This window comes from Oncorhynchus nerka, linkage group LG23 (assembly GCF_034236695.1).
Source record: "Oncorhynchus nerka isolate Pitt River linkage group LG23, Oner_Uvic_2.0, whole genome shotgun sequence".
Classification (NCBI taxonomy): domain Eukaryota; kingdom Metazoa; phylum Chordata; class Actinopteri; order Salmoniformes; family Salmonidae; genus Oncorhynchus; species Oncorhynchus nerka.
Genome location: NC_088418.1, coordinates 23,212,267 through 23,236,316, shown reverse-complemented (window position 1 = coordinate 23,236,316; position 24,050 = coordinate 23,212,267). Strand labels below are relative to the sequence as shown.

Here is a 24,050-nt window from a genome sequence, read left to right as displayed (position 1 = left end):
AAGGACTCAAAACTCAATGAGAAGTCACATCAACTCTATTTTTTGAAATTAATGACAACAAATTTACTTTTTTTCCAGCTTGCTCTACTGCAGGTAGATTTGTTTTTAATATCTTGTTTTTAATATCTTGGTTTTTCATGTACATTGAGTGATTGATTGATTAATCTTATGCTACTGAAAGATAAATAACAACACTAACACAATAATTTACTTTGATGTTTTGTATCCTTTACTGAAATGTTTTTTCCAGTTTAAATGGTTTTAGGTAGTTTCTTCACACTGTTCCTAATCCTGGCAACCATTATGAATGCAGGTTGCAGGTGAATAGAAATTCCAAATGTTGGATATCCTAACTGGCTGGATTCTAAAAGGAATTACACATAACTTTACAAACCAGCAGAATGTGACTTGCAGTTCTGGTTACAGAATTTGTGTATATTTTCCAGGTTTTCCAGAAATCCTGGTTGGAAGATTCCTGGAAATCTTTCAACCAGAATGTTTTTTAAAATCTAGGAATTTGGGGAAAGTTACCAGAAATTTGCTAGGCCTCAAAATAAGGCCTTAAGAGATATGTATTGTCATACAGAGTTTAATTATAATGATACGATTTGCTTAGGAACTCACTTGATGAAGGCCACAGGACTGAAAGTTAATGAATTCAACAACCATGTACTGCATGTCTCTGTCACTAACACAAGCAGTCATGGCTGATAACTTCACAATTCACTCAAAAATGCAAGGCAACCTGGGAAATTATATTGGGGGCGTGGCTTAGTGGGGGGCGTTACTTAACATGTTCAAGCTGATACAAGTCAAATCTGGACCTCCTACAGGGTCACAGTGACTATGGTTTGAGTAAAAAAAAAGTTTATGTAACTGTATTCAGATATAAGTGCAAGGGGTATCATAAAAAGTTTTGAGTAATGACAGCACATTGGCGTTTACAGTGCAACCTCCGATCCTGATAAGCCAGTCAGGCCTTTGATCCATTATAACTTATTTTATCCATATCATCACCCATCTCCCACTCTCCCTTCCCCTTCTGTAACCTACAATGTCATTCGCATGAACAGTCTTTTGAGTCTCCCTTGAATCTGCCTGATAATTGCCCTGTTTGAAAGGCCCTACTCTGTCTGTCCAATTTGAGCACCCATTATTCTAATCTTGAGATGTGAAATTGCCTATAATTTTGTCTGGTGCCCCGTCACTTCATTCAGCAACACTTGCCTCCTCTTCTTCTACCCAGGGCACACGGATAAAGGGAAAGTGGGGTGTATATAAAGAAAGAATGCAGGGCGATGAAATTTAAATGAAACACAATAGTTCTCTTCCTCTTGTTGCAGGAGGGGGAACATAAGGCTATTTGTTTTTTCCCCCTTTTTCTACTGTATGGCATCGGGAGACTCCTGTGAAAGGTAAGTCTATGTCTATAATAATCGCTGAGGCAGTGGTGGTATGAGTTTGAGGAAATTAACAGCAAGTCAGTGTTTCATCCTGTGTTATTATATTTCTATATTTCCATATTGTTTGTTCAAAACGAACTATAATCAAGCATTGGATTCCAATAGTGCTAAAATTAGAAAATGAAGTTTAAGACTAAAAACAAAAGTTATTCAAAAGGTATTCATAAAAATCTCTGCAAACAAATCGTGTTGTATTTAATCAAATGTTGTATTAATAATTGAGCAATATTGTTAATTTACATATAACCTTTAAAGGATGATTCAAGTATGCCGTGTTCTGTGAACTGAACAAGGTCACAGAAGGTCATCGTTGCCTTGGCCCCAAAATGACATCACATTCAAAGAGACTCGACAAGCTATTTTATCTTATACCTATCAACAACAACAAAAAACGCTGAAAAACAACCACCATATGATATTGTTAGAATAAAAACAACCCTGAATGCCATTATTAATTCAAGTAATCTTACATTTTTACGCTACAATTAAATTAAAATGTTCATGATGGATTTTACATAACTGACGTTATTTTTGACAAGACCCTGAAAACAAGAGGTGATGAGTGAAAAATAAGAAAATACTTATTTGCTTCCAAAACGTATGCATTCGATATCATTAATCAAGCTCACCACGACGCAATCTGCACCATACTGAATTAACATCAGTTCGCTCCAGTGGATACTGTTTGAATCAATATAAATAGCTTGTTCCCGATGTTTAAACAGTTTAACCGCAAGAATGTACAAATCAGTACAAAGTACTATTAATCAGCCACTGCTTCGGGATAGAATGATGCACTATTTTATCATTTTATTATGACAAAGACAGTTTTCTTCCTGGATTTAACCAGAGAGAGGCAGAGGGGGAATTTCCGTTAGAAATGTGGCAATGCCTGCTCCCGTCTACTCAATACGTCTTGTTTTGTTATACAAAAAGGCAAACAGGGCAAAAAGTGAGGGGGAAAAAGTGAGGAAAACCTCATATCCTTGTACGTCCCTTGCAAAACGGGAAGGGTTCTCTTATAATTTCACGGTGTAAACAAAAATATGCAGAAAAAGATTCCCTCTCCATTGTAATTGAATGAACATGCTTAAATTGTCTATTTTCTCGTAGGCTACGTGAAAATGTCCTCACCTTATTGGAAAAGTTGTATTTCCTGGTGTCATGACTATGTCGGCTAATTACTATTCATAATCAATTAAGAAAACATCTAATGTGACATGTTAGCACGGTCCTGCTGGTATAGCCGAACACCTGTCTCGTACCAATGGTGGTAAATGTTCCATGTCCCCACTCTAGGACAAGGCCTATTTCTCGTCGTGGACTTTCGTCCTTTCCTCCACTTATGAAGAGAGCTATTTTGTAGACTTTGAATAGCTGGTAATTATCCCGCACGAATGAAAGCTTTCTTCAACAAGCACTGTCGAAATGACCTTAATAGGTGTGTCCATTCAACGAAGCACTGACGATTTCACACTCATCCAGATGTTCTGACAGTAAAGCTTTGACCGCCTTAATTGCACCGAGAGGGGCTCGCATTTTAAATTCCGTGCAAGCAAAACAAGCATAATCTACATTAATAAGAAACACAATTATGAATTTATGACGTTTAAAAACGAATATTTGATATTCGAATTGTTGATAGTCAATGTGCAATTCAGATTAAAGCCCAATGCCACGGCTCTTGTCATATTCATAATGTAAATCAAATAAAAATCGAACATAATACATTATACTGAACTTGGCTTCCAATATTGAATATGGCTTCCAATATTGGAGGCGTAACTAATCTGAAAGAAGCCTAGCCCTTATATCGTTATTGACGGGTAGGCCTATGGGCCTAACCACGAGTGTAATCATAATGTATTTCGAATACTCTACCAAATGAAGACATTTTGGGTTCTATAGTGTTAAGAAAGATATGCTACTATGCAAAGAGTAGATTTTCGATAGATTATCAAGACAGAATCATTCCAACTTGACTCGAACAGCTGCTGTTATTTTACATGCTTGTCCACGTCACTGCAGGCTGGAGTTAAAATCTCACTCCTGCAGACGTACCAGCCCTGGTAGCTCGCGGTGATCGTATAGTGGTTAGTACTTTGCTTTGTGACCACAGCAACCTCAGTTCAACTCCTGGTCACGGCGTTGCCAAGACGATGTCACGGCAGAAGTAAACTATTTAGTACAGTTATGCTATTACTCCACTTTGGCCTGCGGTTTTATAATAACTGTAGTATCGTAGTGATTATACTCGTGCGTTTGATTAAATTACATATTTTCAAAGGTTTGCATTATAAGATTTTCACCATACATCATTTAATTTGAGGTGTATTGCAAACAGGCTATATATGTCACACAAAGCACTTTAAAATGATCAAAAACTATTGACACCTTCAGAAAAATTGACGCGGTGAATCAATACAGTTTTTATCAAACAAATCTGACATTTATTATGCATAATGAGTTCATAATTGCTGAGACTAGCGATCCAAACGTGGACTGGGGCACTCCTGTTAATCACATCAATAAAACGGTCATAACCAGTCGACACACATATTCAGGTGCATGTACCCTGCTGGAATCAAATCATACGCATGTTTCCACCTGCCAGCACAATTCTCACCAAAGCCGTTCCAATCTAAAGAACAGTGCGTAAAGTGGACACATACGAAATAACCATAGGCCTACATAACAAATCTTCATCCAAAAACATACACTGCAATAAAAGAAAAAAATACAATTTCCATTTAACACACGTATACACACAATTCAAACTTGATAGACGAAACACGTTTGTGTTTGGGTATAGGCAGCCTATAGGCCTTTAGGCCTTTAAAATGTTCTAAATGGCTGTGTGTGTGGTGTTTTACAGCACCGCGCAATGTGGTTAAGATGGTTCGCTCATAACATTTGAGGTCTGCACATAGGATCCTGGTGATGGTTTGGGTACCAGTGACCAAAATTGTTCATGTAATTGTTGGGGTGCATAGGGGTCCCTTTGTTTGCCATTGACACCTCCCAAAGTTGGGGCATGCCGGGTGAACAGGGAGAGATAGATGACGTACTGTGGAGATGTTCACCCTCCGGTCCGCTGCCGTGCTTCATTATTTTCTTATATTTCGAGCGCTTGTTTTGAAACCATATTTTCACCTAAAATGAGAAAAAATCATATGAAGGGGGAAGCCGCACTTTACAGCCTACGCTATCACACTCCACTGCCACCACCACCGCAATCATTAAACAATTCTCTTCACAATAGAAAGTATTTTCATTTGAAGGGCACTTGTTATATTTATATTCACATTTTATCACTTCGAAATTACATTGACATTTGGTCCATAATTACTTGAAAGGAAAATGGCCCGGTTTCAAGATGGCATTCGTTCTTGAAACGTCTTATAATGTGAACACATTTTGCAATTCAGCTAAATGGATGAGCGACACTTCACTAGTTCATTAAATGCTAACACCCCCATTGTTCAACATTTTATGAGGCCAATGATGGATGAGACTGACAACAACAATCCCATGCTAAAAATATAGTACATTTAAAAAAGCCACTGAAGAGCTTTAATACAGCGCTGTAAAAAGGAGGGACGTCAGTTGCATTTCTATTTATTGTGCTGAGTCAGAACAACATGCAATTTTGATCGATTTTACGACTGTATAAAATATTAATAAAAAGCCACAGAGCCCGAGGTGGTCAAACCATTCGCAAACATGGCAACAGGACACAAATCCAAATCAGACCCAGATAGGATGGTGTGTTTCAGAGATTTTGAATGACAGCTTAATTCAGCCAACCTGGGATTGCCTATCTTTTTATTTATTTTTTACATATAAACGCTATTGATTTAGATCTGGAAGAGAAGATTGGCCTATAAAATATATTGAGCAAAACAATGTTTTAAGGCTTGAAGATTGATTCCATAAGAGACAGATGTGCATGGTGAGATGTTGGACGGAAAACATTATGCTCACCACCTGTTTTATGTGCCTTCCATTATGTTTACCGATCCAAGGGAAATGGTTGCCATGACTTCCTCCTTAGATGTCATAATTTCACCTGACATAAATGAATAATGACAACAAATGTCCGTGTGTGTATGTGCCCACTGCCCTCATTGTACTACTGTATATGCATTTCTGCGGTGTGTTTTAACATTAGTTTAAAGAAAATATTGGTGGTAATTGTAGAAAAACATTGCGAGACACTGTTGTTTAGAAAGGCAACACACAGGCCTATACTTTAGAGTGGCAAAATGTATTTATGTCGTGCTGACACTCTATGAGACCAATTTGTAGACGCAATATTGCAATTTGAGTTATTTTGCTAAAAGCCACAGACAGCTCTCATGGAAGGTTTTAGCCACAATGGTAATATAAGACTAGGAATATGTGTAGAGAATAAAGCTGCATTAAGAGATTGACGCAGCAAAGCTCTCCAATTAGCCGTTTAATTTGGTCTTGCAGTGGGGAAAGCCGCAATAATACCCACGGATCCGTGATCCATCTTAACCCCCATTCAACCAAGGGGAAAGGTTGTTTTGTGTTTTTCTTCAATCAACCACAAACATGAACTTGTGGACGTATGAGTGTTACATTTTCAAAAGTTGTCTGTAAGGTTTAATGTCAACATTTCTGAAACATTTTGTCATAATGATTTTAGACAGCTTTGCATAATATTTCATTCTCTGTCACTTCTGTCAACAAGGATATTAATTGAATATGTGCACAAATGTACGTATAGTCTAGCCTCGCAGCACAGTTAAAGTATGTGAGGGTTTTAGATCTTTGATTTTATTTGGAGCAAATTTGAACAATGGATATTCCAAGATTGAAATTAATAAGGAAAAAGTTAAACAAATACATGTTTTATTTAAAAACTTTTTATAAGGTGTTTGGTACCTTCGGCACTGCACTTTAATTGTTAAAAACCATTTGGTTTGTTAGGCCTACTTAATAAAATGTAGATTAGGCTGAAGCCATAATTTATAGATCAGCAGGTAAGGGTGCTCTCGAGGGGCTAGATGTTCTTTGCCATTCGGCCATCAGATTTGTCACCAATGCTCCTTATAGGACACATCACTGCACTCTATACTCCTCTGTAAACTTGTCATCTCTGTATACCCGTCGCAAGACTCACTGGTTTATGCTTATTTATAAAACCCTCTTAGGCCTCACTCCCCCCTATCTGAGATATCTACTGCAGTTCTCATCCTCAACATACAACAACCGTTCTGCCAGTCACATTCTGTTAAAGGTCCCCAAAGCACACAAATCCCTGGGTCGCTCCTCTTTTCAGTTCGCTGCAGCTAGCGACTGGAACGAGCTGCAACAAACACTCAAACGGGACAGTTTTATCTCTTCATTCAAAGACTCAATCATGGACACTCTTACTGAAAGTTGTGGCTGCTTTGCGTGATGTATTGTTGTCTCTACCTTCTTGCCCATTGTGCTGTTGTCTGTGCCCAATCATGTTTGTACCATGTTTTGTGCTGCTACCATGTTGTGTTGCTACCATGTTGTGTTGCTACCATGCTATCTCTTTATGTAGTATTGTGTTGTCTCTCTTGTCGTGATGTGTGTTTTGTCCTATATTGATGTTTGTTTGTTTTTTATCCCAGCCCCCGTCCCCGCAGGAGGTCTTTTGCCTTTTGGCAGGCTGTTATTGTAAATAAGAATTTGTTCTTAACTGACTTTCCATATTAAATAAAGGTTAAATAAATAATAAATGAAAAACACAAGGCCTGAAGGTAAGGATGGCCTGGAAATAAAACACTGCAAAACAAATTTATTCTAATTTGGTAATTAGCCTACTGAAATAAGATATCGTTTTAAAAGCAAATGTCCTACTCTTGATGTTGACTACGGCGTTTAATTTAGCCCACCTGTGTTTGGGTCAGCCCTAATTTTGCCGCCAAATCCGCGCGCTCGGGTAAGGCCAGGTATTGTGTCTGCTGAAACCTCTGGTGGAGCGCCTGTAGCTGCAGACTGGAGTAGATGGTCCGAGGTTTGCGTATTTTCTTTCCTTTACCATTCAGGCGAATTTCCCCATTCTCAATCACTGTAGACTTCTCATGGTCTGTGGATAGAAAAGAAAATTTCAGTCTAGCTGCACTGAAGAGTAGCCTAGTAGGACCTAGTCTGTCGTAGCCTACTCACTTTGATTTACAACTTTCCACTTTACATCAGCGCAGAAGAAACGATTTACAGGAGAGTTGTTATCGCACGCTTGAACTTCCTTTCGATTGCGACAGAAAGCCAACTCGTATAATCATAAAATTAGATATAGGCTATATTTCAAACATATAATGAGGAAGACATATATTTATATCCCAGGGACTCAGATGTTTGTTTATATAGGCTAGTCTAGTCTGAAATGGTCCATTTCAAATGTAGGCCTAGCCAAACCCATTGCCTATAGCCTTACAAACAACTTCATGATAAGGCCTATCTCTGGGTAAGATATAAAGGCCCACCTGCACATCAGGAAACCTATGTGGTTTCAGAATAGATTGAATGTAATATATTGTTATATTTTGTCCTAAGCCTATTCGCTGCACACAATTTCTATCAACACAGAAATTCAGGCCTGGAATTCTGGCTGCATGCCCAAATGTCAGATAGGCTATTTAATGAAAACGCCAGCGTTTAACAATATACAGGCAATACAAATATAAACTACAAAGGCCACTGACATAGAATAAATTGTTTTTAAGTGTTAAATAAAGACCAACCCCATAGTGCTGGGCATAGATGAAAGGGTTATTTTTTTCGGGAATTGCTTTGTTAATCTGGACTAATAATGTAAGTAAAAACGAACGTCTGTTTCTGAGCTAGGCTATAATCGGGCTAACCCGCAGAAAATTATGGTCAATAAAATGAATGACACCATCTGTGTTCATTATGGAACATTAGTAGTAGGCCTAAAGACAACCCCAAATGCCTGAAATGCATTTAAATTTCGAAAACATTTTGATTACCGTAACACTGACTGTAAATAGCTTTTTAAATGTATTGCCTTTTAACCCAACTTTGATTAGGACAGTCTGCCATTTTTGTCAACTTCAAATATGTACAGACTCACAGCTTTATAATGTACGTAGGACCTACATCTGGGGTAGGCTATAGGCCTACCGTAGCCTACAAAGAATTGTCTGAAAATATGCAGCCTACAATTTCAATACATTTTAAAGAACAGTTCCATACAATCCACACTCCTTTTACCGTTAACCGGAAAATTGCACGCGCAGCATTTGCACACTGGCGTTGTAGACAAAACATGTTATAGGCCTATGACGAACAAGCAGATATTGATGTTACACGTACCTGTCTCCTCTAATCTGGAGTGCGCCAAACTGTGATTGTTGTGCTGGTAGGGCATGTAGGCACTTGGGGGATGAGTGTTCACCGCGCTGGGGTAGGCGTAGCCCAGGGAGCGGCCATAAGAGGACGCGCTGGGAGAGAAGGGACTACCGTGTTGAGAATGTCCGGCAGAATGTAAGCCATTAACCGGGTAGATGTGAGAGATTCCTTGGGAATGCTGCTGGTGCGCAGGGTGCTCGTACCCAAACTCTAAAAATGCAGATTTGGAGGGGTCTGAAGCATTCAAACGATCAGGCATGAAACCCATAGACATCATTAGCTAATACAGAAGTCCATAAAACCGTCGGTCTAAAGAGGAATGCATTGAGCAATGTCGGATAGCGAAGAAAAGTTTAACTGGATCCAACATCAAGTCAATAACATTGACTGTATTAAAAATGTATTCCAAACGAAGAAAATGTATATCCAGGGCTCTGTGAAACGAAATAAAAACTAAATAAAAGGCAATCCTTCTTCACATCATTTGTAGGTTACACCTCACAATATTCTCCAGACACCTCCTGCATGTAGACCCGGTGTGCCTCAAACCCACTACCTTCCATCAGCGCGCGCTCTGATTGGTCTGGAGCACCTACGATGTCACTCGAGCATGCAGGAAAAACTCATTAAGTTCATTAACATATGTTTTTGAATGCACTCCTTCAGCTACGGATGTAATGTCACTTAAACGATTTGATAAACAATATTTTATGCACTGTGCGTGGCTTGATTTACATAACATAATAAACAACTTATTTTAAACAGAAAGTTCAGAATTATATTTAATGAATAATTTAAATATAGCCTAATTGGCATTTAGAACCATTTTTACCGTAAAAGGTCCGTTCCATGTAAACTCAAAGTGGAAATGCTATTCATTAATCGCATAGTTTTAATGAAAAATGGTTTGCAATAATATATGTTTTGCAAATCAATTTAGGTGACCTCCTATGTAAAATTATGTGTAATTAGCCATTCTTTGGTATACGATTGGTTTAGATTAGGCTTCCAAAACTGTTCAATGCATAAACAGCACAACGTTTTAGAAGTATAATTGAAAATGGACACCTAAAGAAGTTGGTGCATGCGGGCCCTGAAACAAGCAGGGATTTTGGGTTTGAGGGGTCACTTGTTGCCAATAGGCGTAAAGCCCGCAAACTGCTACACCAAAAACACCAAAAACACCAAAAACAACGAGTAGTATAGGCCTAGGGATATTTATATTTTACTCTCATTCGAGTAGATGCAGATATAGGCTATTTGGGTTTTTTATTTTGACATTACAGGCCTGCAATGGGAATTGGCATTTTCCATGTAGGCTATAGACATTAAATTTAAAAAACTTTCTGGCAGTCAAATTATAAACCTAAACCATGGGCTATTTAAAAGAAAGTATAGACAGTTATAACATGTTAATGAAAACATGGCAGGTGCATTGTTGATCTTAATAATATAAAATGGCACATGCGTTATCAACCATATTTCACGTTATGGTTCGTTATCCTGTATTTTACGAAATTATAACCAACAGTTGGCTATAAATAACCCCTAATAATAAACGTTATAACTATAATATTCAGTCATGGAAATGTTATCCTAAGAGGCCAATACCTGTTTTTTTTAAAGGATATAATTCCAATAAGAACGACCAATTCAAACTCAATCGAATGAACGACATAAATATCTGATCCTGGTGAATTTACCTGCCCCCTAGGCAAACCATCTTCTTAATCCCATCTCAGCAGTTTGACAGCTCTTTGAATATGTCAGTCCGCTGGAATTCTCACCGTGGCGCCAGTTAAAGTTTGAAAACCAACTTATGTATTAGCAAAGCCTTTCATGCACATCAAGGTGACATTGAAAATCGCCTAGTTACCTACTATCCATAGGCTATATTTACCTATAGGCTATGTTTTGTCCTCCTATTCATAATGTTGTCAGCATGATAGCATCATGGTGGCGGAAGAATAAAATATCCCAGAACGTCCCTCTGTCATCTCTCACAGCAAAGCTCGCAACTTGACAGCACCGTGATGCATGCACACATTTCATCATTAGGCCTAGATATTAACCATCATAAAAACCGTTTGGCTCAGTAGGCCTATGTTGCCTACAAGGTAAAGGCCCACTCGCTGCTAACCACTGTTAACCGTTGTTAACGCTGTTAATGAGAGGCAACGCGTGTCATTAAGGATACGTTTTGCACCCTTTTATCAAGTGCCAAGATTATCCTACCCTTTACTGAGCCAACACTGAAATCCATTGGAAAGAAGCTTATAGGTTATTTTGTATAATGTTGACATTATTATGGAATTACTTTCATAAGTTATTGGTATGGAAGAGTAGCCTTTAAGTGCCAGGTGAAGAGAAGGGAAAAAAACGTGCTGTGTGGTACTTCGACTTTTTTTAGGGGTTTTGCACTGTAGTATTTCAAAAACTCAAAATACTTCTAAAATAAAGGGTGTCTCCTTTATTAATTTCTCAAAATACAGTCAAAATTAATTTTCGAAAGTTACTACATTTCCAGTAGAAAGTCGCAATATTTCCAGAATAAAATCGAAATTCAATTCCGAGAATGAAGTAGAAATAATATTTCGAGAATAAAGTCAAAAACTTTTTAGATTTTTAGTAGCGTACAGCAGGATATTTTTCTCATCCATAATGCCATGCGACAGCTGAAATCAGTACGGAGCACAGTGCAGAGATGTACGGGATACATGTTAGGATTCGGTCATTCCTTCCCTTCAGACCTCACCCCCTCACTTAGTCAAACATTATCCTGCACTAGTCAAGCGTCACCACTCCTATTCAAACCTCCTCACTTCTGCATTGGTCAGTTATCATGCCTGCTCTCATCAAGCGTCACTTATCCTTCTCACCGCCCACCCTTGCACTAATTTATTCACAATAATGAGCTTCTCCATTGGCCGAAATGCATGCTAAGAGCCGACAACAACAATAACAACATAAGAGCCGACAACAACAATAACAACAACACGTGGAGGTACAAGACTGGGAAAATGTAGCTGGCAATTATGAATGGTCATCGTCATAATTAGCTATGATTACATTAATTTCAATGACACTGTTGTTAGTTAATATGGATGTCATTGGCACTCAACTCGCCACATGTAAACACAACCACTTCACTTCCTGGATCTGGGCTAATCCCATTATAATGTTGTACTTGACTAAGGGAGGGGTGATGGTTGAAAAGGAGTAGTGATACTTGACTAGCGCAGGTCTGATACTTGACTAGGGGAGGGGTGAGGTCTGAAGAGTAGGAAGGATTAAGTTCCTAATATGTATTTCGTACTTTAGTGTTGATTTCACTTTGCACAAACGCCAAAACGTCATCCAAGTCTGTGTGGTCCCTCCTGAAAAGACCCAATCTGCAGCATAACATCTTCATCCTAATACTTATAATAATATGGTTATTTTGTGTTAAAAGAGCAAAGATTTCCTTCTTACTAGAGCCAGGTCATATAATGCAGCCAAGGATGCAAGCAATTAACCAACATTTCCTACTTGAATCTTGAAATATAACCGACTTTATTCTCACAATTTTGACTTTATTTGGGAAATTCTGACTTTCTCTATATAACTTTTCTACTTTATTCTCAACATTTCCAGATTCTTTAAGTAGCCTATTGTCACGCAATAAAAAAAAAAAAAAATGATCTAAGTAGACATACATGATTTGTTGTATTTTTTCTTAGCTTGGCCCCAATACTATATTAAGGAATAAAATAATGATGTCTGTCTGTAACCATTTTTGTGTGATAAGAGCGTCTGCTAAATGACTTAAATGTAAATGTAAATCTCAACATTGCTATAACAAACATACACAACATATCTAACATATTACCAAACATGACATAGACTAATAGAGTACCACAGTGTTGTTGTCATACTCATACAATCTAGCAGTCAAACATGGAGATGGTTCCAATCGTTTTGTCACCATTCATTTTTCCTATAGGTAATTTTAGAACCACTTCAATCAAACAAGGTCTGTGTTTTGTGTAGGCTTTCCCGGGCAAGGTGAACTTTATCAATATAGTCAGCTCTATTTGCTCTCAACCTCGAAAATGCTAATTAGCATCAAAGTAGACATCATGCAAGACTACAAATCCTTGCAAGCTCCCACATGACACATTTGCTGTCAGCTAGCTAGCTACTAGTTGCCTTGATCCAAAACGAAATATATTTTAAACATTTTAATGTACTGTTCCATATTTAATTTAATTTAACTCGTATTTGTTGGCTTATTTATCTATTTGGTTTTATGTCTTGTACAGAATACCTGTATCAGTCAGATATTTACAATGAATAGTCTAGTTTTCTGCAAAGAAGCTAGCTAGCTAACTAGCTACCTACATAGATGATATTAGCAACATGCCCTTATTTGATCAAATTCTCTTCTCCTTCAGCTAGTGGGGGTCTAATATTTAATCCTATACCATTTCTGCCAACTATAGGAAAGAGGTGAAATCTATTTCAATTCATGGTGTCAGAATGCATTGCTGTATTAAACCAATTTAATCAGCAACTTGTTCTGCTGCAGATTCAAAGACAGAGATGAACTCATTGAAGAATGTCTCCTTATTCATAAATTAATAAGAATATTTATTTGACAAGAATGAACCTCGTCATCCATCAATCACATCAAACACATGAACTCCAACAATTGCATTGTTTTAAATAAATATTTTAAATCTAATACCCCGATGAAGATGATATACCCTGATGAAGACAGCTTGTCTGTCGAAACGTTGGTAATTACATTTTTGCATCTGAGCTCCTAGAGTGTGCGGCTCTCTTTTATTTTCAAATCTAATATACATTAACATATAAACATCTGACTTGAATTAAAGATGAAACAATTTCTTCGTCAATGCCACAAACCTGGGACATCGAAGAGCGTCATATTAACTATTATTAGCTGACTATCTAAGAGAGCACAGATTCTTCTGCTTTTCCATGACATGAATTAGACCAGCACAAATAATACATGTAAAACAGCATATCTTGATTTTTGGTGTGTGAGTTACAAGTGGACAATCAACTGGATGTGTTAAGGTAGGTTTAATACAAAATACTGGGTCAACTCCAGAAGAATGAGAAACAGAAATGCACACTTAGCAGATTTTAAACAAGGATGCCATGCCTATATGCAGCTATATCAACACCCTTCTTGTCAATTTAGGTCCATGTTGCCGCTGCCAATTATAAGCAGCACATTTACCGCTGCATACAGTCTGAACCCCAGAATAAGCAGGAGGACAGCACTACACAGGTGGAAAAAAAGTTAGCAAAAACAGCACACCACAACACTTAGAAGCGTGTAACTGAGTCTAGATGTGATCAAATCAGGAGAAGAACAACTGAAGGAAACATAGCATATGGAAAATGGATGAGGGTAGGGTGGCTTTATAGAGATAAGATGTGTAGCACATACATTTTGTATCCCATCCCAATTATAAAACTGGGGGGGGGCAAAATGCAATTTCATAATTGTGTGTGTGTGTGTGTGGGGGGGGGGGGTCCCCCCACCCCCCCGTCTCCAGTGAAAGTTGCGTCCCTGGTGTGGAATAAGGGTCAGCTAAAGGGGTGGTTGGCCATAACATAAACATGAAATAGGGTTATGGTGTGCTTCTGCACCCATTTTAGATCGTGGGTCTCAGCGTGTGTCCCTCGACGTCATTCCGTCTCAGTTGCAGCATTCAAATCGTGGTCATCGTGTGTCTGTGAATCACAACATCAAAGACGATGAGTGATCAGAGCATTGAGACATACACAATACAATTTAAACAGTGAGGACAGCATTTTGCTGACAGCATGGTGGTTTACACTTTACTGTGTGCGAATGATGTGTGCTGCATTGGCTGCAGTCTTCTGGCCTGTTGCTCCCTTCTTCTTAGCAGCCGCCACCTTGAACAAGTTCAATTTCAACTTGAGAGTGGAGCATGCATTGTATGTCAATACAATCTAATACTCCCCTAGATCCAGATCTGAATGTCAGGAGTGTGTTTAAGCTTTTGTTCCAGCCCATCTCATACCTGATAACAAATCATAGCCTATCATTGTGATTCATTAAGTTGATTATTTAAGTCATGTGTTAGAGCTGGACTGGGACAAAACCCTTCACACACTTCTGATCTTCAGGACTTCTTGCAATGACTGAAACAGACCAAAGCAGGAGAATAGTGTTCCAGGTTGAAACAGCTTACCTAGTTGAGAGGTGATAAGACTCGGCACACTGGAAGAGAGAAGGAGCAAATCAGGTTTGTAATGTGGAATCAATAACATGACAGCAAATCTACCTCAAAAACAAATGTGTGAATACCAATTCATTTAACCCCTAATTCTAGGGGGTCAAGCACTGTTCATGACACAAATTGTTTAGTTTTTCTTTCAGGTTTAAAGCTTATATCTTGCAGTTCAACACATTTTGTCATCGAGTACAAAGGAAATGTTGCAGTTTTAAAGTACATTTTCTTGCAATTCTATACATATTGCCATGTCTAATGTGTATTCATGTGATATTTGAGTGACTAAAAAATGACAACAATATCTATGGGCAAAAATAAAATAAAAAAACGTTAGCTGACATGGGCTAGTTGATCTAGACATTTCTGACAAGTTATAAATAGCTCTTTAAGGTATGCAATGAACTGACGATGCACTACCCAATTCCGAAATTGCACCTTGTGCATTCTACTATTACAACTTTCAAGAGCGAGTTTAAAGCCGGACTGAGTTCCCCAAGGCCCCCCTGCCAACCCCTCGCACCACAGGTTGGGAACGACTGTTACACAGGTATTGTGTACATTTCTAAACTTGCCCAAGACAGTTCATAGAATTGTCAAATTAAACAAAATTAGCCCATTTATTCATGAACAAATGTAGCTAACATTAGAAGGTTAATCCTGAGATCCTTACCTTTGCCTCTATTCTGTAGTTTCGTCCAGATCATCATGGCCCTGGTGATTGACGTGAAGCTTGCGACAGACGTGTGTACTGTAGTTCTGTATGATAGCCACATTAGTGGCTAATTAGCATATACTTTTTTGGGGGGGTAAATACAGGCGAATATATTGACAAAAGTCACCTTGTCCGAGAGAGATTTACAATGTTAAAATTTCAACACATGCTTAGTCAATGTTTTTTTAAATCCCTGTTGATGAGAGGTGTATATATTTTTTCATTACAGCAAAACTAAAAGTTTAAATTTGGCCTGTACCTCCCTAGGCCTACTTGGAGTAGAGTACACCACCACTGGGGTAGGGCTGGAATGACTTTGTCTCCTCCTTTCCTTCTGACACAGCCTTCAGACAAACAGCCTGAACAAAGTCACAAATTAAATCATAGAAAAATTAAAGTCAGAAAAATTACAGCAAAGCTGAAATTCATGGGGCTTTGTTACCGAGCACTGCTATAGCTCCACACAAGGCCTCCGAATAGGAAACCTTGGTGAATTGACCTGAGAATGACCTGTGGCATCACTAAAATGGAGCAATAACATGGCAAATTATCTACAGTATCTGTTCAATCTGTTAATTAAAATAGTGCAAGAGTTTTCCTGCGACTAAAACAATAGCTAGACAATGATAGACTGTGGGATCAGTACACATTAGGTAGATGAGCATGTGCTACTCCTAGACTATGTGCTACTCCTAGACTATGTGTTACTCCTAGACTCTGGATTCTCTAAACAGGAGAACAACCAATATGGAACTCCTGCACATGAAACTGACAGCTTGACACATGAATGAATCAATAGGCCCAATGAACAGAAACAGAAAATAAAGGCCTATGGACATGTACCTCGCTGATTATAAGGCACGTAGTTGCTCAATCAATGGCTAAACCCTGATCTGAATGTCTGTCGTAATCTGGCAGGGTGAGGGCCAGGGTGTGGGGCGGACGTGTGAGAGAGAGAAAAGGAAAGGTAGACGCTCTTTAAGGCTTGTAATTATGTCTGCATTAGGGGAGAAGAACAAAGGCGAGCCCTGCAGTCATAGCACTGGAACGTGTCCTCGCTGTGGCTGTCTTAATACACGCAATGGAACATTTTAATAACAATACTCCTGAGCAAGGCCCAGACTCACTGGCGTCTTCCTAGCCCACATGGTGCGCACGGGCATGGGTGTGTGTGTCAGTCCGTTTCGTCCATCACGCTGCACTGATACATAGTGACAGCAGTGCCCATTTACAAAATCAAGTGCGCGTTCTCATGCAATGCTCTGATCTCCCCCGTGGGCACGTCATGTTTTACAAGCAGGGCTCTGTTAGAGGACTGAGGCCTAGTTGGTGTTAGAGTGACTGACACTCCACTGCCCCTGACAGAACATCATGGACGCATGGGATCCGATCAGAGCAACAAAGAAAATGGAGATTATCCGCGTCACCTGTATCCGTTTTCCATATGATGTTAAAATGCTAATTAATTGTGGAAAATAAAAGCTTTTGAGTTTTTGTATATTCTCATATGGTTAAATGGCACCCAAAATACATTTGCAATTATAGAAAATCTATGTAAAATATTTGATTTAATTTGAACAGGTAATATTGTGTTTTTGTAGTTATACTTGAGGCAGGGATATCAGAACGTCTATCACAGAACTGGACTATTTGACATACTGTACAGTACATGTTACAGTGCACATACCACTGTAGACAGGTGGATTTGCTATTTTCCTTTCATGTTCTCGCCCAAGGAAAGAAAACAAAACAGAAGAAGAGTTAATGCCACAGAGGCTGAATGCCATAATCTCTCCTTCTGGCACCACTTGACTGAGAACAACACTAATGTCTGTGTGCTTAGCCCATCACTGTCATTCCAGCAGTGCAGCCATGTTGTTTCGGACGGGTCCTTCCCATAGACATTTGTATGTATATGTCCCATTATGGTGTCTCTGAGAGCATGGGCAGCGCCATTAAGACCAACTCCATTTTTTAAGTAGTCCATTTTCATCTTCTACTACTTCAATGAGTTAATAAACAAACTGAAAGGGTGCATACTGCTACCCATAGTGTGTTGTCTGAACAGTTATAAAGCCAAGGTTGGCGATTTACTGCCACCTGCAGTTGTGGAATGTTTTCATTGGCTGATCCCTCCTGATTACCTGGTTGGTTGGCAGGTGGCCTAGCATTTAGAACATTGGGCCAGTAAGCGAAATGTCGCTGGTTTGAATACGTGAGCCGACATGGTGAAAAATGTGTTGATGTGTCCTTGAGCAAGGCACAAAAACAACACATTTCACTACGCCTTTCCAGTGTGTGTGAAAATACATTAAAAAAAATTTATTATGTCATCCTTCCTTAACCCATAGGAAGTCACACCAAGTTAACTACTTCAAAATGGTGAACGTCTCCAATGGCGCTGCCCATGCAAAAACTGGCTTTTGGGCCTTAGAATCCTCTATCTATCTCTAAGGTCCTTCCTCTGAGGCTGTTTGAGGGCTGTGAACAATGAATCTCTCTGGTGTGCATTGTTCTTTCTCTCTTACAGAGCCATTCAAAGTCCTAAGCCATTTATAAGTAACACTTAACATACTCATATCATGTTACTACAACCTACAGTATGACTCATTGGACACATCAATTGAAAGGACTATTATTTGGCTAATAAGAAAAAGTGGCCCAAGCTTATGGGAAACAATCTTTTAATTTATTTTAGAAAATATATGGTTTTAAGAAAACATTGGTCAACTAATAAAAAGTATTCCTATAAAGTATACATCCCACTGGGTACACACTGGTTGAATCAACGTTGTTTCCACGGAATTTCAATGAAATGTTGAACCAACGTGGAATAGACTTTGAATTGACTTCTGTGCCCAGTGGGATAGTAGCCTATAACTTGTGTAATAACCAGTAGAACTTGTGTATTATGAAAGCAAGCACATATTCATATAGTTTTTGTGCACTCAAAACTAAGGTAAAATGTCTGTTCAAATGAAAAGACATGTAAACATAATTTCAGGATTTATTGTAGTTCCAGTAGTGCAATTATTGCCCCTTAATTTGATACAGCGTTATTATTTTGTAGGCATAATATACAAATCTACATTTATACAACACGAAACATTAGATAAAATAATAAATGCAGAAAATAATCTCAAAAAGAAACAAAGTCATAACCAGACAGAAACAAATACACAGAACACGCAAAGGCTAATTTTAGCTTTCAGAAATATGCTATATTAAATTGATTATTTGTATATATATATATATATATATATATATATATATATATATATATATATATATATATATATATATCTACAAATAATCAGTTATATATAAAAAGATTTAGCCTTATTTTATCAGGGAGTCGTACCCAGCTATTATTAATTAATAAAATAAATTAATGAATATTAGGATTAATTAATTAAATGATTCAAACTTTACATTATTGAGATTTATGACCAAAAGGAATAATGTAACCTGTTGAAGTCGAATAAATCAACCTTCCATTGTTCATGAACGACTAACTCATGCGGCCTGGACCAAATAGACCTAGCATGGCATAATTATACGCACAGCAACATGACGGATTCGGTTCGGAGCTCGCTACCAACAGCAGGACCCCCGACCAAGCACCTGCATCGAGAGAAAGAGGGGGAAATAGACCTATAATTAGCCTACAAACCTAACTGACTGACGAGTGGCTGAATACCGCTCTACGTGACTGGGAAAAAAAACATGTGCGTCTGGTTTTTGGCCAAACCTTTGAATTCATCATTGGAGTAATTGTTGCCAGAAAACAGAGGGAGGAGAGCGCTTAAGCAACGCACCTCCCCACTGACGGACTTACATTTGTAATTGATTGGCTGCGTAAAGGCCCGCAGCTTATAGCCTACCCGAATATCCTTCTGGATTCTGTTAGGCACAATGGCATGCAGAGGCCAAACATCTACAATACACAAGCGCATATACAAACACATGCACATAATCTAATACATATATAATCTACTGAATAGCCATAATGAAATAACTAATTACATTATAGAATAGCCACACTATAGATAATCCGGTTTCCGGGAGATAATACCCGAAATGATGTAAAATAAGGCTACAGAGAATTGCAAATTAATTGGAATTTTTCCGAATACATCATTTGTTTCATGTTATCATAGGGCCTTTATAAACCCCACAAATACAAAAGAAAGGTGAAATCAAGACAAATTATGAATCAGAAGTAATAAATCAGAGCTTCAGAAGTCTCTCGGGTAAATCCAAACAGAGAGGAGGAAGAGCTGGAAAGCGAGAGAGAGCGGTGATGGACTGCCATTGGGATACCATTAGCACTGGGTTGGGTTGCAGCAGCCATCTCTCTCGATGCCTGCATCACATCTGGGGCTGGGACTACCCTCAGTGTTTACAACTCTCTGTTGTTTTCTCACACTCCTCGCAAAACTCCAGATCCAACACACATTCCAGACACACCAGCTCAACACTTTTTCCACTGTAAATCTTAAATCCAGCCCCGTGCCAGTGGCGGCTGGTATGTTTTAATATAAGGAGGAGAGGTGGTGGCCTGGGTGTCTGGCTTGGATCAGTGGGGTGTCTGTCTGATAAACTGAGAATCAATCCAGGCTCTGTGACTCTGAGGTTGCAAAGTGGTTCAGCTGAGGTCACGCCAGCAGGAAGGGTGGCATGTCTGTTAACTGTTTGTTTATAGACATCGAGGAGGCATCTACGCAGCCTACAAGATACATGTGAAGAAACCCAGTCCTCCAGGACAATGAGAAGGCAAACAAAGAGGACAACAGACCGTTTTTAACTAATCATTATATATCATTATAGCGGTTTATATCAGTATATCAGTATTTAGCTACTGGTATTAGGTAGCACAAGCAGAGCATACTGCTCAGTACTCAGTATTTCATAACTTTCCCCATTTTTCATTCTGCCTTGTTTGTATCCTCGTTACAGAGCAGTTGAGACAACAGACGGAGATGAACACACTCCAGCTGGAGAACGATGAATGGCCCAGGGGACTTGGACTGAGGGAACACGTGCAGACCCAATCAACAGACAATACCGCGCGGCTTGAGGTTGCCAGGTAAAGACAGTAGGCTCTGTTAAGACCGGTTTACCAGGTCCACGGGATTATCCTTCTGAGGTTACCTAGCTAGCTACTGGTAATGTGACCGTCCCCCCTTTGTGGTCCACAGGGCACAGTAGGGGTTCCATAAGCGTTGGTTTAAGCGTCTGTGGTGATGGGGTCTTTGAAGATGGAGGAAGACATCTGTCTGGATGACAAGGACAGGACAAGTCAACCTGTCTCACCTCAAGGACTGCTGGCTATGGGGATGGATGATAGCACCAGAAAAAAATGTATGTTCCTCAAATACATGAAGTTCTATCAAGCCATCCAGAACTATAGTATGTGAAATTATGCTAAATCAAGTTTCGTTGGAAATGTCCACTTCCTGTGTTTAAGACCGATGTATGCAGTGGCCTAGCAAGACAACTCTTTAAGATCTTCTACATGTTTCAATCTTTCTTACTGTAGCTATATGCAGTATTACTATCTGTGTGTTTAGAGTCAATGTGACTAACTGCCTGCCCCAGGGTCAAATCCCTCTCTTTATAAACTGGGTGGTTCGAACCCTGAGTGCTGATTGGCTGAAAGCTGTGGTATATCAGACCGTATACGATGGGTATGACAAAAAACATCTATGTTTACATCTATGTTTACTGTTCTAATTACATTTGTAACAAGTTTCTAGCAATAAGACACCTCAGGGGTTTGTGGTATATGGCCAATATCCACAAAATGACATAAAGTATGTGGACACCTGCTCGTCGAACATTTCATTCCAAAGTCATGGGCATTAATATGGAGTTGGTCCCCCCTTTGCTGCTATAACAGCCTCCACTCTTCTGGGAAGGCTTTCCACTAGATGTTGGAACATTGCTGCAGGGACTTGCTTGAAATCCAGCCATAAGAGCAGTAGTGAGGTCAGGCACTGACGTTGGGCGATTAGGCCTGGCTCACATTCGGCTTTCCAATTCATCCCATAGGTGTTCGATGGAGTTTGAGGCCAGTCAAGTTCTTCCACACCGATCTCGACAAACCATTTCTGTATGGACCTCGCTTTGTGCACAGGGGCATTTTCATGCTGAAACAGGAAAAGGCCTTCCCCAAACTGTTGGAAGCACAGAATCATCTAGAATGTCATTGTATGGTGTAGCGTTAAGATTTCCCTTCACTCGAAATAAGGGGCCTAGCCCAAACCATGAAAAACAGCCCCAGTCCATTATTCCTCCTCCACCAAACTTTACAGTTGGCACTATGCATTCGGACAGGTAGCATTCTCCTGGCATTTGCCAAACCCATTTCCACTGCTCCAGAGTCCAATAGCTTTACACTACTCCAGCCAACACGTGGCATTGCGCATGGCTTGTGTGCGGCTGCTCGGCCATGGAAACCCATTTCATGAAGCTCCCGACGAACAGTTCTTGTGCTGACGTTGCTTCCAGAGGCAGTTTGGAATTCGGTAGTGAGTGTTGCAACTGAGGTCAGACACGCTTCAGCACTCGCCGGTCCCGTTCTGTGAGCTTGTGTAGCCTACCACATCGCGGCTGAGCCGTTGTTGCTCCTAGACATTTCCACTTCACAATAGCAGCACTCACAGTTGACCGGTGCAGCTAAAGCAGGACAGAATTTGACGAACTGACTTATTGGAAAGGTGGCATCCTATGACGGTGCCACATTGAAAGTCACCGAGCTCTTCAGTAAGGCCATTCTACTGCCAATGTTTGTCTATGGAGATTGCATGGCGGTGTGCTGTATTTTATACAACTGTCAGCAATGGGTATGGTTGAAATAGCTGAATCCACTAATTTGAAGAGGTGTCCACATAGTTTTGTATATATAGTGTACCACGGCTTAGGGCTGTATCCAAGAACAGCTCATAGCTGTGGTATATTGGCCATATACCACACCTCCTCGGGCCTTATTACTTAATTTGAGCTCTTCACTGGGAACAAACCAACAGGATCAAGTTCCGCTGCTGACAAGAAGCCCCAGCTACGTCAAGTGTTAAGTTCCACACAATAGTCTCCACAGCACACGGCCTGTCCTTACTGCCTATTGAATAACACACATCGTTGCCCGGCGAGGAGACAAGGAAACGTGTCAAACTGATATCAAAAGGGTTTCTGCATGGTAGTCATGTCATTGTCACTTATATGGTATGTGTGATAAGCAACAGGAAGGTAAGTTACTGTGAACTCAAGAACCAAATGTCACTTTGGTCAACATAAATGATAAACCACGATACAATTGTGTCTACTGTGTTATATAACCATGGTGAATAAAATTATAATAACAGGTGGAATGATATCTGCTGTCTTGCACTACCGGAAAAACACTACAAAAATGTTCTAATCATCTTAATTATCTACTACAGAGCAAATATTGAAATTCTGATAGTTGTTATGGCTCAATATCTCTATATTATATGCGCATATGTGTTTGTGTACTTTATAATATCAAATATTCCCCACATAGATGAAAAGTGAAACCACTTAGACCCATGACCATAAAAGGTCCATAACGGCCATAATGAAATGCCAAGAAGCACAGTGTTAAAAGCTGCCCTCCTGACCTCTAACCCTTGCTCCGCAGCAGCCATTTTGCTGAACTGCTTCAGGTGTTTAACCTTGTCATATTAAAGTGCTTGTCACTGGAGGGGTAGAGACTACTGGGGCCAGGACGAAAGAGAGATTTAAAAGGGCTGTGGTGCTCAGATTGTCTACGTCGGTCTGTCTGAGGTCTAGTTGCCAGAAGACATCAAAGGCACAGTCATTCGCTTATACCATCTTTGAACCTCAAAAACACGCCCTCTCGTTTTCCCTTCCTGCATTCTTGATCTACGTCAGTTGTTGTTTTTCTTTCACGATGTTCACTATGGTAGGCCCGTACTACGTTCTTAATTGACATAGTGGGCTTGAAGCAAAGTGTGTACTTTGTCATTTGAACAAGCTTTGTCTTTTGAACAGAGCCAGAGCCGTCTAAAACATTCTCTCCCACGAAAAGCATGACTAACAGCTAAGTTGCATCTGATTATCATTCTATGTACTTGGGATCAACACCATTTGTTGTTAAATAAAAGGTTAAATAAATAAATAAATACAAATCAAATAAAACGTGCTAGTTCAGAGGATTCAGAACGTATCACCTCACCTCACTGT

The 24,050-nt window shown here is 39.4% G+C and overlaps 1 protein-coding gene and 1 long non-coding RNA gene across 2 annotated transcripts; one reads left to right on the top strand and one right to left on the bottom strand.

Moving 5' to 3' along the window:
* Window positions 1–1,247: 1,247 nt before the first annotated feature.
* On the top strand, window positions 1,248–23,181 carry LOC115106519 (uncharacterized). The gene is made up of 3 exons (XR_003860052.2): window positions 1,248–1,415; window positions 20,781–20,910; window positions 21,023–23,181. It is a non-coding gene; the product is annotated as an uncharacterized LOC115106519 (long non-coding RNA).
* On the bottom strand, window positions 3,870–9,391 carry LOC115106518 (homeobox protein Dlx4b-like). The gene is made up of 3 exons (XM_029629326.2): window positions 8,799–9,391; window positions 7,358–7,551; window positions 3,870–4,616 (listed from the first exon to the last, which is right to left on the bottom strand). The coding sequence occupies exons 1-3, from the start codon at window positions 9,109–9,111 to the stop codon at window positions 4,368–4,370; spliced, it is 756 nt and encodes a 251-aa protein (XP_029485186.1). The 5' UTR covers window positions 9,112–9,391; the 3' UTR covers window positions 3,870–4,367.
* Window positions 23,182–24,050: the final 869 nt, after the last annotated feature.